At 45.8% G+C, this 14,897-nt stretch overlaps 1 protein-coding gene across 1 annotated transcript; it reads left to right on the forward strand.

Moving 5' to 3' along the window:
• The first annotated feature begins 260 nt into the window (after positions 1 to 260).
• LOC147978206 (uncharacterized) lies at positions 261 to 1,260 on the forward strand. The gene has a single exon (XM_087514673.1). It carries the CDS (start codon positions 261 to 263, stop codon positions 1,077 to 1,079), a length of 819 nt encoding a protein of 272 aa, XP_087370799.1. The 3' UTR covers positions 1,080 to 1,260.
• Positions 1,261 to 14,897: the final 13,637 nt, after the last annotated feature.

Below are 14,897 nucleotides of genomic sequence, written 5' to 3' on the forward strand. Positions count from 1 at the left end.
CCGCGCCGCGCCGCCGGCGATCTCCCGCCTCTACCTCCGGTGGCCGGGAGGGCCCGCAACGAGGACTCGTCTTTCACGTACCCTTGCGTCATCGCTGCGCACCAGTTTGTCTAATTCACATCTAGATGTTTGTTAAAGATGTCACATCTAAGCTCCCACAAATATATAATGCAGCAATAAGAAAAAAAAATTAGGGCAAAAAAAAGACCACAAACAAAATAGACATAAATTTATATGTGACATAATTATGTCATATCTAGATGTGTCCTAGACAGACCGGTGACTCCGTCCTCCTCCAGCTAACCGATCCGCCCAGTTGCATCGACTATTTTGTCTACAAGGCTAGTATCGCCGGGCCGCCGTCGCTGTCGCTGCTACCCCAGTCCACACTCATCAGGTGGCCCAACGGCGACTACATATCCCCCTACACTACACACCAGCGGCAGCGCATGGTGGACAGGAAGGCTATCGGCTTTCTCCGTCGACGCGCCGATGACGCGTTCACGGTGGCCGAGCTCTCCACGACGGGCGGCCACGGCAAGCCTGTGGCGTTCGAGCTCTGCGTGCTCCTCTTGCCCGGGCGGGCCAAATGGAAGCTGAGGCGGGTGCAGATCCGCGACGACAAGGGGTTCCAGGTACCGGCTCTGACGTTCTGGGAGACTGACGCCGTCGTCCCCATCGGCGGCCGCCCACTGGGCTGGGTTGACTATTACCACGGCGTCCTGCTCGGCCACGTCCACGTGTTCGCATTCGACGAATTCAGCTCCACGGCGTCCACGCTCACGTATGTGCCGCTGCCCGTCGACACGCCCTGGGACCACGACCAGGAGTGTCCCGAGGCGTCCCGGAGCGTGGGCGTCCTCAACGCCGGCGACGGCGACAAGGTGAGGTTTGTGAGCGTCGACCGCGGCCTGCTGTTCGTCTTCACCCTCACTGTCTGGACCCTGAACAATGCGCCGGACGGCGGCATGGAGTGGGAACCTCTGGGCCTTCTCCGGCTACGAGCACCTCCCGCACGTGCCGCCAGAGTACCCCGTCGTGAGCATGGACGACCCCGACCGGCCTCTTCTTCCTTGTGAGCCTGGGACGTCCGCCACGCAGATATCCATGCCGGCGCCGACCCCACGGTGTGGCAGGTCAAGGTCGACACGAGGTGCAGGGCGGTGCGTTCAGCGGCCCGCTACTCCAAAGAAGAGATGAGGCGCATGCCGCGGCCTGCCTTCCGTGACGACCACGACGACGACTTGGCCGCCGTAAGCATGTTTCATGGCCATGCCTTCCTTCCCAGCGAGGTCTCCAAGTACCCAAGCAGGAGTGATGATTCCACGGTTCCTCTTCCGTCTCCTCCTCCCTAGAGAAAAGTTTGACTTTGTTTGTACTAAAGTTTGACCCTCTTTGTACCTCTACGAGTTAAACTCGGAAAAAGGACACTAAAGCAAGCCTCCGAAAATTATCGTACGTGTATGAAACCGGGCGGGCAGTCACCGCCCTGGCAATACTTGTCACTGGTCCCTCCAGCCGGTCTCAACACCACGAACGATGCCGAAAGGAGCTACGCAATGCCCAAGGTTGTCATCGTGCCGAAAGGAGGTTTTCGTCTTAATTCACTACTTGGGATTTTGAAAACGTTGGTCACATTACTAAGTTCTGAGATCAAGCTAAGGGGATTCAACGATATCATTATCATAATAGTATTTACTTTATTTCTATTATTTTTACTAAATAAATAACGAGTTACATCAAAATGCAATATCTTTCTAAAAGAAATACCGTTAATATGTAAAATTTGTGAAAAATAATTACTACAATATTTCGTATGTATTCTTAATTGTAGTAGCAAAAATAAAATATGTACCAAGTCCCATCTGGTTGCAGTATAACGCAGAAAAAACGTGTCACCACAGCAAAAGGAAAACAAGAAGAATAGTGAGGCTCAACTGAACTTCATTGCATAGCCGAAGCACATAATTTATACATGAGATACACTTGTGGATCAGATCGTGCTAACTGATCATGGGCACACATGCAGGGGCTCTCGCAGGAGCGTGCATGGCTATGACTTGGCTATGCTAAAGACTAGGTCTAGCTGTTGTAACAGAACCAACGTTACAATTATTCAACACCCCCCCACAGTCTGAACCCTATTCGGTAGAATGTTCAGACTGGACCTAAAATCAACAAAAACTGAAGATGGGAGCCCCTTCATGAACACATCGGCGAACTGTGATCTCGTAGGCACATGTAGAACCTTGGCCTCACCGAGAGCAACTCGATCGCGAACAAAGTGGGGGTCGATTTCGACATGCTTGGTGCGCTGGTGTTGAACCGGGTTGGACGATAAGTACGTCGCACTGACGTTGTCGCAGTAGACAACTGTAGCTTGGCGAGGAGGGTGGCGAAGCTCGGTAAGTAGCTGCCGCAGCCAGCAGGATTCAGCTACGCAATTAGCGACAGCTCTGTATTCGGCCTCGGCGCTGGAGCGGGAGACTGTCGGTTGCCTATTGCTGGACCAAGAAACCAAATTGGAGCTGAGGAAGACGCAGAAGCCCGAGGTAGAGCCCCGAGTGTCTGGACAGCCGGCCCAATCGGCGTCAGAATACGCAAACAGAGCTATGGTGAATTGCTTGAATAGTTGGAGACCATAATGAGATGTGCCCTGAATGTATCGGAGGATGCGCTTGATGAGCAAAAAATGAGTGTCTCGTGGAGCATGCATGAAGAGGCACACCTGTTGGACAGCGTAGGAGATGTCCGGCCGGGTGAGAGTCAGATACTGAAGGGCACCGGCAAGGCTGCGATAGAGGGATGGATCCGAGAAGGGAGAACCATCAGCAGCCGAGAGTTTCTGTTTGGTGTCTACAGGTGTGGAGATGGGATTGCACTGGGACATGTGAGCACGCTCGAGGATCTCATGGTCATACTGCTGTTGGCAGAGAAACAAACCGTCCCCCTCCAACCTCCCGGCTAGCTCGGCCACCCCTGGCCCCCTCCAACCTCCCGCGCCTCCAGGCTCGCCGGCTGAGCATGCAGCCGCTCCAGCATCCAAGGGCGGCCGACTTCAGTCTCCTGCAACCTCCGGGTGCGCGCGGGGAGGCCAGCAGGGTGTCGGGAACGGCCGGCGATGGAGGGGAATCGATTCGGAATGTCGTGGGGAAGCCGTGCCGGTGAGCGGCGGCGCGGGATTTCGCTGGATTATGGCCGGAATCGGCCAGCGATAGTGGGGCTAGAAAGGGGATTGGGAGGGGATGAAACTTCCGGATGGCAGTTGGCGTGCGCGCGCGAGGCTGCTGGGATATAGGGCAGTGTGTGTCCTGCCCCAAATATACAACACTTGGGCCAAATATGGGGCACTGCCCTAAAAATTTTTTGGCCAAATGCCCAAGATAGGGCAGCCGTTGGAGGCCGTTTTTAGCCGTTTTTCTGCCCTATATGACAGGTTTTATCCTGCCCTATATAGGGCAGCTGTTAGAGATGCTCTAACAGTCGACTGATGGTGTGCTCCGTTGCCTCAGATCAGGTACAGAGTGTGAGTTGTTAGCGTCGTTTTTTACCCCACCAAGTGAATTGGGTCCGGAAGTGGCCAGTGTCGGACTTACAATGTAGTGTCTGTCTGTCAAAGATTTCCATTGCCTTGGAACTTTCTGATCCAGAAACTATTCGAGTGTAATGGTTTTGCAAGTATTCTGTTAGGCTAATCTTTGGGGGTTCTAAATGGTCTTGTTACCAGCATCAGGTATAGACAATCACAACCTCTGAGCTATATCATGCATGTTAGAGTGTCGTTTCTCATCTACAAGTCTACTAAAGTTTCTGAAAAAGTCAACCATTGACACAAAATTCGTGTACAATTAGCATATCCAGATTTAAGCCATAGTCGGAGATATAATAGTGACTATTCCAAATGGGAGTCTCAGACCTTCGTATATAGTCTATTTTTTATTACTATTTCTCAAGCTATGTTTGATCAGTTTGAATTTAAAGAAGTAAAACTCATCCATGGGTAACTACTAACTACACAACAAATTCAAAATGGCTCTATCATCTTGAAACATACATTTTTCTACGCTAACGCACATGCTTAAACACATGCATAATGCAGGCTGAATCAGGTCCAAGAGTAATTTGTGATTCTTTTTGTCTAGGAAAGCAGGCTCAAAGAAAGAAGATCCATCCATATTTAGATAGAGACATTTCTTGTTTTGAAGGATTATCTTCACTTTACTATACTTTGGTATGCCAACTATATGTAATTATTCCAGTGGGGATTTTGGACAATTGGTTCTGCTACTGCCTTGTTTAGCTTGTCTAAAGCTAATGTGCTTCGGGTTCAGAAACTTACTACCTTGCCAGATGATTATAAATGTAATTTGTTACATCAAGTTGTTGTCAGTGCTGTGTTACCGTGTTCAGTGTTCAAGATATGCAGGGTGCTGACGCTGCTTTAGTCATGAAAACAATACATATTTAGCTTTTTTCTCAGCTGGAACTATGATTTGTTCACTGCTAAAAATAATAAGTTGTGCATTATATTCTGCACTGCTAGATTTTATTCCGAGCACATGATACCGGCTGGACCAGAAGAGGATGATGGCGGATGCTAACTAATTGTGAAGAAAGAGGGGAGCGGGGAAGGCAGAGATTCAGATCCCCACAAGCTACGTCAGGGCATGTGTCAAAAAAAAGGCCCCGTAAAACGAAATTGGGACAAGTTGGGAAGCCACTGTACGGTCTGGAGGTGCCCCAATGGGCACCCCAACCTCTAATAATTATCATAATATTAATACTCGTGGATGAGGGATAGTGTGGGCGGTCTCTCTCTTTGCGCTACGGCTTATTTTTTCCAATTGTAGAATGCCATCCAAATGATTCAACCCTTGAATATTGTGTATGGAGTTGGACTGCTGATAAATCTTTTTGGGCCCGCTCCGCATATTTCTCTTTCTTTGAGAGGCTAACCCATTGGCCTCTCTATGTCCCAGTTTGAAAGAGCAAAGCACCCCTCAAGTGCATTTTTTTGCGTGGAAGGTTACGTGGAATCGCTATTTGGACCGGGGATCAAAGGCTGAGGCATGGCCTCGTGAGCACAGATGTGAGCCCCGTGTGTTTGTAGGAGTCTGAAACTTTTGGTGTGTCATTTGGTTTGAGGTGTTCTCTGGGTTGAGACATCCTGATCTTGCCCCTTCCGCGTCGGCTGAGCTGGAGTCTTGGTGGATTGCGTCGTCTAGTATGTGTGTGGTCTAGGAAGCAATGATAATTTCACTCTCTAATGCCTTTTGTCTTTCACTTCATCTGGCTTGAACGCAACAATCGGGTATTCAACAAAACGACAAAGTTGGAGGAGCGTCTTCTTGATGAGATCATGGCTGAGCTAGACAAGTGGAAGACTGTGGGTTTTTCTTGTGAGATTATAGTTTTATTTTCTTTGCCGTGGTTGTCCAACTCTGTGTGTGTTGTACACTCTTTTCCATATCTTTCCTAAATGATAATTGATTATATCTTTCCCATATAATTGATAATAGTTTTATTCTCTCGCTCGTTCCTAAATGATAATGTTAGTACTTGATTTCTACTTTTTTACAAAAAACGAGTTAAATCAAGTTGCAATATCTTTGTGAATATTTCTCGTGAATATGTAAAACTCGTGAAAAAATACTGCCATATTTCGAACACGTTCGTGTAGCAAAAAGAAATATGTACCAAATCACATTTGGTTGCCAACTTGCAACATAACGTAAAAACTTGTCAGCATTTATAAAAAAGAACACACCAAGCATCATAGAAACACTTTTGAAGCATTAAAGAAATCCCTGTTTAACATACACGCAAAATCCCTATTCAAACACCTTTTGCAGCATCAAAAGATACCCAAATAAAAGTGACCTCCACCATCAACGAGCTCGTTCTTTTCCGAGTTCTCCAGTGATGAATACGACTCACAAGACCAGCACAAATCCCACCTATGGGCATTGTCTTCTCCAGTCCCAACAACGTCTATGGAAATATCTCCAACCAACAAACGGGTCAACAACAGGAGAGGCAGCCAGCAAGGAGAAGGCAACGGCCGGCGAAGGAGTAGCAGCAGTCGTGTGCATGGAGGAGCGGCTATAGGTAGTGCGAAGATGTCCTGCTCGACGGGAGGCACGTAGATGAAGCAGTGATGGGAAGGGTGCATGGAGTTGCACCAGTGATACGATACAAATTGCCCAATCACACGTTTTTATCAAGAGGATAAACATGAGGAAGAATGAAGTGATAAACGATGCAAAAACGCGTGGAACCGAAGATAAATCGTGAACCCTGTGAGTAAAGATTACTTAACACAGCCGTGTTGAGGAAGCACAGGCTATAGCAGACCGACTGAATTGTCGGTTGGGCTCTTTCCCTACGACCTATCTGGAGATGCCCATTAGTGATTCACGCCTCACTGTGGCGGATCTTCGCCCCACGGTGACTCGTATGCAACATCGAGTTGACCCCTGGAAAGGGCGCTGGTTGTCGAAGGCTGCTCGCGTGATCCTCATCAACTCCTCGCTTGCCAGCCTTCTATGGTTCCTCATGAGCTTCTATAGCCTCCATGAGACGCTGCATCAGGAGATCGCCAAGTACCAATCCAGATTCTTCTGGGCTGGTGAGGGCGATAAGTAGAAGTACCATATGGTGAGCTGACCCGATATCTGTAAACCCAAGGACCAGGGCGGTCTTGGGATCTTGTCTTCCCGGCGCATGAACATTGCCCTCCTGACCCGTTGGCTCTGGCACATTGCTAATGGCGATAGAGGCATCCTTTTCTTATCGTTGCATGGTCAATTCGAGGTGTTAGAAGAGTATATATGAAAATGAAGTATTGGGCACTACTACATATTATGCCGGCGTTCTAAAAAGTCTATGCAACCCGTGGCTTCTTGCAGAGTGAAAAGATCAGAATGCTTTGCACCAGCGGCGGAGGCAGGGGGGACCGGCAGGGGCCCCGGCCCCCCTAACATGCAAACGGAATTTTTAATACTACTAAAAATTGTTGGCTTTTACCTATTCTCGTTTGTCTATTCTTAATACTCACACCGTCCTAAAATATGTGTCTTGAATTTGTCTAAAAATGGATGTATCTAGACATGAATAAGTCTAGATACATCCACTTTTTGATAAATCTAAAACACTTATTTTTGGATGGAGTGAGTAAAAAAAAGGAAAGTGGCGATTTAGAAGCCATCCGAGGCAGCCTAGGCCAAGGCGCACAACACCTCACGAGGCTCCTCTGGTTCGACACGTCGCTTGGGAGGCCCTGCTAGTCGCCTCTCTCCACTCAAAAAAAAAAGCTAGTCGCCTCTCGCATTGCGCCTGCACACGGCCGCACGCCTCGTCGTCGCCTTCCTCTCCCGTCGACTCCAGTCCATGGTCGATCCTCCACGAGTCCGAGGCAGCGGTTTGTCGGTTTGTCTTATTAATTCTCCAAATAGGCATAGGCATAACTGATGGTGTTCAATCATTGTAGGATAATCATAGCCAAAAATAAAAGGAAGCATGTAGCAATTCATAGTACGAAGGATGCATTCTTATTTTGGGAAGAAAAGAAGGAGTGATGGTTCGGTTTCTAGCACAACAGTTAAATTGCAGATTCTACAAACATGCAGCGGAGCTTCTCATTATGTACACTTCCTTGGATCAACTCATTCAATTCATTTGACATTGATAATGTATGTTCTCTAGCTTTAAAATTCTATCCCGCCTATTTTGAAGAACAATAAAGGGAGAATCTGAGATGTCAGTTGCGGCACCCGCATGATATACTTACAAAATCGAAGCTTCAAAATTCTATACAATGTCCTACTTTTTAGCTTATTTTTTGGCATGTTTGAGTTGTCTTCATTGATCGGCCCCCTCAAACAATTTTCCTGGCTCCGCCCCTGCTTTGCACCAGTTGCCCCTGTAGTTATAGGAACTTTTTCTGAAGTTATTTACGATTGGCCCAAAGCTGCATTAAACAATAATTGGACGGTGAAAAGTTGTGTGCCGCCAAGATGCACATGCGGCAGTGGCACCAGAGGCTTCTACTGGAGGGATCGATCAGCAACGACAATGGGGGCCGCGTCCAGAAAGAGTAATCCGCTGGAGGGATCTAGCGACGGCGGCGGCACACGGGCACACTACAAGCCGTGCAGTCCGCTACGTCGACCACCTCGTCGGGTGTTGGTCAGAGGAAAGGCGTCTAGCTCCACGTAGAGTACTGCATAGATGCGTCTGCCTAGGAGTGGACGTGGATTGCGCCTTGTTGCGCTGGGCGGTTCTTGGCAGCGATAGGGATCGGGCGAGGCGTGACGGCGGTGTTTGCTAATAACAACATCCTGTTTCCTTTTTCGTTAACTGGCAAAAATGCCCGTGCGTTGCAACGGGTGTATGTTTGTTGACTGATTTTTAGGTTAGTGTGAGTTTAGTTTTCATTTTATTCCGGTCCGCCCATATTGAATTGTGGTTGTACTCTTTATTACTCTGTCTATTAATGTAAACTGTTGTGTTTCATTATGCTTTTAGAAAATTATTTTCCATTATTTTGGTTTTCAAGTTCGTGAAAAATAAGTGGCTTAACCATATTTTGTAGATTTAATTAGTTGCATTTTTGCAATGTTGTTTGCGTCTAACAAAATATTGTGTTGAATTCTTTTATAATTTTATAATATCTTCCTTGTCTTTGCTTCAGTGGCCTTATCTTTACAACTCTCAGTGAAGAAATTAGTTTTATATAACTCACAATTTAATTTTGAATATTTACAGGGACAATTTCCTCTGTACATATTTCTTACCAAATAAATAGTTAACGTTTCCAAAGCATTTCACACATATAACTTGTATTTCATCCAACCATTTTTGTTCTCACTTCTTCATCCAGTGCATCTTCCACACAAAAGTCATTCATATGGAGCACCCTAGTCCACTTTAGAGTTTTTATAACAAAATCGTGCGTATAAATTTTCATCAAAAAAAAGAAGTTATAGTTGCTTGTCCTGTGAAGTATATACACACAAAGTTTTATGTGCACTGATGTTAGCAAAAGCATATGAAATCAGCTCTTTTATTAAAATTTGCAACGACCGTTTCCCTCTCTTGTGCTTCGCCGGATCACCCGCTATGAACCATCTTCAGGGCAATAAGCTGCAGGGAGTGGAAAACCAAGCAATACGTAAGATATTATGACCGCGTCACCATGATGGTATCTCATGTCTGAGATTTGCTTGTTCGAATGCATCCTCCTACGACAAACTGATATAGAAGTCTTTTTCAAGTTGATGTCCGCTGTCTAAGCTGAACTCCATCAAATGCATTATTGGGATCTGTTCATACGGCTCCATTCTTGACTGACAGTTGGTGTCCCTTGGGAACAAAGATTAACCGGCTGCAGGTCTTCCGAAGGACATAACATATGCGTACAGCTTTGCAGCTGGGAAGGTATCTGAAGATGTGTTGTTTTTACTTGATCATAGCTACAATAATGACTATGGCTGAAGACTGAACGTAAGCTCAGATTCATCAAAGATTCTTTGATCTGAGGGATCAACATTGAATCGTTCGGCCACAGCTCCGCCAGCGACGCCAGGAGCGGGGCCAACCCCGACTGTAACAGGACCCAATTGGCGCGCCAACGCGTCCACGACTCCACTCACGATGGCTCGACCTGAAGACCCCCACTGCGTCGCGGGTCGTCGCCAGCTGTTCCCGCTTTGGCACTCGTTACTCTGTGCGCTCTCTGCTCCTGCTTTGCCATTCGGGCCCTCGTTCAGTGGCGACAGCTGCGGCGCACATTGGGCAGTCAAGGCATATCCCGGACATCCATGTCCGACCGGATCTTCAGTAGCCGCCGCCGGTCGCACCCTCCTCGCCTGCCCCGCAGCTGCGACCGCCCCTTCATCGAAGCACGCAGCTCCGGCTCTGGCTAGGTCATCTCGTCGACGTCCACAAGCACATCCTTGGGTTCCTCGCTAGAGTCACTATGTCACTTCCTTGAAATGGAGGCACTTTCTTTGCGGCACTTCTAAAAACTGCCTCTAATTGTTTTTTTAAACGTACTATTTATATCACTGCCTCAATTGGTGATATCTTGAGGCAATAACCAAAACTGCCTCAAATCCGACATGATCATTTGAGGCAGTATGGAAAACTACCTCAAATTGTTAATCAGCTGAGGCAGTTTTAGGTGCCTCACCTGTATCCATTTGAGGCAGTTTTCAATACTGCCTAGACAGTTTTGACATTTTGAGGCAGTATTGAAAACTGCCTCAATTGTCAATCATTTGAGGCATGTCAATCATTTGAGGCAGTATTAAAAACTACCTCAAATGTGAAAACTGCCTCCAAAAACTGACAATTTGAGGCAGTTTTGTCATTTTGAGGCAGTATTGAAAAATGCCTCAAATGATTAAACATTTGACGCAGTTTCTATAGTGCCTCAACCCAAAAAAAATATATACATCAACTACAGCATCCCAGAAAAGCAATATAAACAAGTCCAGATACTTAGCATCACAGTCCACATAAGTCTTAGAGGAATTCAACAACTAGGTTCCAGTGGACAGTCTAACATACCAATATAAACAAGACCAGGTACTTAGCATTTAACAACTAGGTTCCACTTGGAGGCGAGATACTTAGCATATTAGTAGATAACTTGCGAGAGACAAGGGAAGAAGAAGGTGATCGTGCGGTCTACAGTGGCTGCACGAATCTCAAACATTGGAAGTTTCGACACCTTGCTACCTTCCGGAAGATATATAGGATTTCCGGAGGGTTTTTTTATAGGAATTTCCGGAGGGGGTGGTGGTGGTTTGGAAGGGTTGGGCCGGAACTCAATATTCCAGGGTCCAACCATCCGCCCCGGCCTAGCTGCCTACCCTCCAAACCTCAAATCGGATCCGACGGTAGAGGAAAACCAGATCGCACCCATCGAAAGCGGCTGGCTAGATCCATATCGCGGCCGCCACAGCCACAAGCCCACAACCCCTGTCTTCGCCGCCGCAACAACCAACCACCACCATCTCCTCCTAGCTGCCGCCGCACCATCTCCTCCTCGCTGCCGCCGCCGCAACAACCACCCCTCCTCGTCTTCGCCGCCTCCACCACCACCAGTGGCGGAGCCAGGAATTGAGATGAGGGGGGTCGAACATATAAGGTCTAAAATATTGAAGGCACAAAAGGAAGTCTATACGGCACAAGAAATGGTCCAGAAGATCCAATTTCCATCATTTATACAATAGAACTACCAAAAACACGAAAAGACATCTAAATGACTTGAAAACTAATAGTATCATACCATTAAGTTGGATTTATGCGAAGAAGACGAAAGTGTCGAGGTAGATGGCCTCGACGATCCTTGTAGGAATGAAAACGCAGCATAATCTTCTTGTCATCAATTTGGTTTTGGTAAAGTTATGACCAATCAAACGACTCGGGCTTCTTGACAAATATGCCCATCTCATTTTATCTCTGATTTCTGGGGTACCAAATTCATCTATTGGTCTCCGAATTCCAGGATCAAAAACAACATTTGCTAGCTCAAATATTTCAGAAATATTTGTTTGTTGAGTATCATACAACATTGAAATAAAAATCAATCTTTGAGCAATCTCATTAACACTACTGGTCACTACACAATTAGGCATCAGAATTGCAGTCACTCGGCTCAGTTCACAGCGATGGAACCTTACCATGGATCTCTGCCAACTCACTCTGTGTTGCCCATGTCCTTAAGAAGTCATCAGCAATCTGGCGCTCCACAAGGATGTCAAGCATCCAATGCAGGTTGTCAGCCTGCCTAGCAATCTGCCTTACAAAATAATAAGAATAATCTATATCTATACCTAATAATAAAAGCATTAAGGTTTCTTCCCCCTATGTTTCGTTCGTTCCGTTCGTTCGTAGGTTGCGAGGCGTGGTCTTCGTTTCGTACGTCAAGGGAGATCATGGCCCTGTCGCACAAAGAGACCAATACAAACCCAGTATCCTAATTAGACCCGAGCCCGGCCTCTTCTTTCCTTTCGTGGGCCTTCAAATTCAGGAGCGGTCGCTTGCGCTACATCAAATCAATCCAACCTTATGATCCACGAGCGTTCCAAGGTATATCAGACACGCGAGCTAGCAATTTGACTAGAGATCAACCGAGAACAATGGCCGCGCGACGTACGAGGCGGATACTTCCCTCGTATCAGCGCGATTTAGACGACGGGACGCAGCCCGCAGGCCAGCGCGATCCCGACGGGACACAGCCCGCAAGCCATAGCGCAAGCATGAGGAGATCGAGCTAAGCTTCGAAACGGACGTGGTAGTACGCCAGAGAGGGACCTGGGGACGAGCGGGTATGCGTACAAGAGACGATCTGCTGCGCTGCTCCGCCGTGTTTACCTTGACGCCCACCTGCCGTGTGCCCATGACGACGGCTGCCCGGACAACCTCTTGCACCGCCGCGATGCCAAGATCCAGTCCATCGATATCCGCATGGCCTGCAAGCGCGCCCGTGCCAATCGCCTGCACGAGGAGAGGAAGGCAGAGCAGCCAGCGCGCCACCGTCGAGTAAGACACCAGTATCCCGGTGGAAGATTTGAGCAGTTGAGGCCAGCAAGATGACAAACTTAGATTGGAGCGGTGGAAGATTTTTTTTCCGAGAAGCAAATCCTCAATTGCAGATTGGCCTTTTCTCTCAGTTCTCAACTGCAGATTGGTGGTTGCTCCATTGTTGGATTGCTCCTGTAGCAATTATGCAATGACAACCCAAAAAGGGACTGCCTTGTAGCACTTCCATAGTTTACTTTCCTCAATGCCCATCAAGGTTAGATATACTTGCTACAATAACCACTCCGTTGTCACCTATGAGCACATTAGTTGACAGGTTATCCAGGTTCATTGTTACGATGATCATAGATTCATAATACTGCTGGATAAATTGGATGGATGTAGGCTTTTGACTTATGATATTGGGTTACATAAACACTATGAATACAAACAATAAGCCTTGGTACATGGATCGAGTTTTCCTGCTTAAATACTCATTAGAGTTATAATGCAGTTTAAGTAGAGCTTATAGGGTGCATGCTTGAGTTGCACGCATCAATAGGCCTTGGTACATGGATGTGGTGATGAATGACGGCTATGATTAGCACATATAGGACACTTCGCTGCATTGGCTAGATTAAGGACTCGAGGAAGGTAGTTGTGTCCTATCTACTCTCTTGGTTTTTTATTCACTTCATGTTTTAGGTTTACTCAAAGTCAAATTTTGTCAAGTTTGACCAACAAGATAGGAAAAAAATATCAAAAATGTATATATCATGAAAATATAATTCACGACGATTCTAATAGTATATATTTTACATTGTCCTTTTCATAAAATATTTGGTCAAAGTTAAACAAATTTGACTTTGACTAAATTCATAATGCAAAGTAAATAAAAACGGAGGGACTATGACACTTGGCCCCATCGAGAAAAAATGTTTTGAGTTACTAAATCTCTATGGAATAATTATTCAATAAAATCAACCCGTAGCAACGCACGGGCACTTTTTGCTAGTAATAATAAAAAAAGGAGCCGGCCAGCCCAAGGCCCAGCCTGACCAACACCCCAAACCCTAACCTAGACAGACGCACGCACCCAATCCCAGCCACCGCGCCGCCACCTGAACCCAACACCCGCTCACTCCCACAGTCCCACACAACGCACGCACACACACGAGGAGGCAGCCGACCCAGGGCCGGCCCATAAATCGGGCAAAAGGGGTGACCGCCCCGGGCCCCAATAGGGGAGGGCCCCAACTAAAACTTATACTAATAAGCACTATACGGAAAAACGTTAGTTCACACCACATACTAATAAGTTGTACCATGCATGGGCAAACCAATCCGACCGGCGGAGTTGAGTTCAAATACACTAGTCTCTCTTTATCATGGATGTCTTAATGCACAATTTTTAATTCAATAGACGTGTAGGAAATCTCATTTGCATTAAATCAAACCATGTGAGTCTGGACGAACATGTTAGTTAATCGAGTCATATGTAGAAGTATAATCAAGAAAAATTTTAGTTCTTCGATGATTCTATTATCGAACCCAATTTGCATGTCACAATTTCTATGTCCTAGAAGTTTCCAAGAATATGACTGCCCAAAATACACTAGAAACCACTATTAAAATATTTGTTAGCGTGTATATGATTTAGAAATCTCTACCATAATATTCAATAATATTGAATATATATGAACACACTTATAGATATGCAAATATGTATACACTACATTGTTTATGCAATATTAGAAAAATAAATCATTTGTTACATGATACAATTTTCATGTTGTAGAATTAGAATTTTCAGTGTATAGTACATTACATCCAAATACCAATAAATAATATAACTATTATTTGAAACAGTTTTGCTAAAGCACATCTAGATGTGCTATAAGTATTCCACATCTAAGTCCTATGTCATTGATCTTATGATGAGATTCGTGTAGATATTTTCTTTTTCTTTTTTCTCTTTCTCTCTATGCTTAATTCACCCATTTAGATGTGAAATAACTAGAGCACATCTAGATGTGCCTTAGACACACCCTATTTGAAAATATTCTTATGTGGCTAAGTAATAGAAAAAATATTAATTACAACTATAATGTGGTACACATAATTTAAAATAAGTATAAAACTTTAGTATAAAAAAACAATTATTAATAGCTATGGAAGTGCTCGATGATCCTCTACTCCAAATCGATTTAAAGAGACTGCAAGAGTTGAGCACAGCGAGATTATCATATTATTTACTTCGTCAGTTTATCTATCCGCGAAATTTGTCGTGTAGGAAAATCATTGTGTTGGAGGAGCTATGCACCTTATGTACTGATTTGGAGATAATTCAGAATATTCTCTTGCCT

The sequence above is a fragment of the Triticum urartu genome, chromosome 3A (genome assembly GCF_056163025.1).
Source record: "Triticum urartu cultivar PI428250 chromosome 3A, HENAU_Tu73, whole genome shotgun sequence".
Classification (NCBI taxonomy): domain Eukaryota; kingdom Viridiplantae; phylum Streptophyta; class Magnoliopsida; order Poales; family Poaceae; genus Triticum; species Triticum urartu.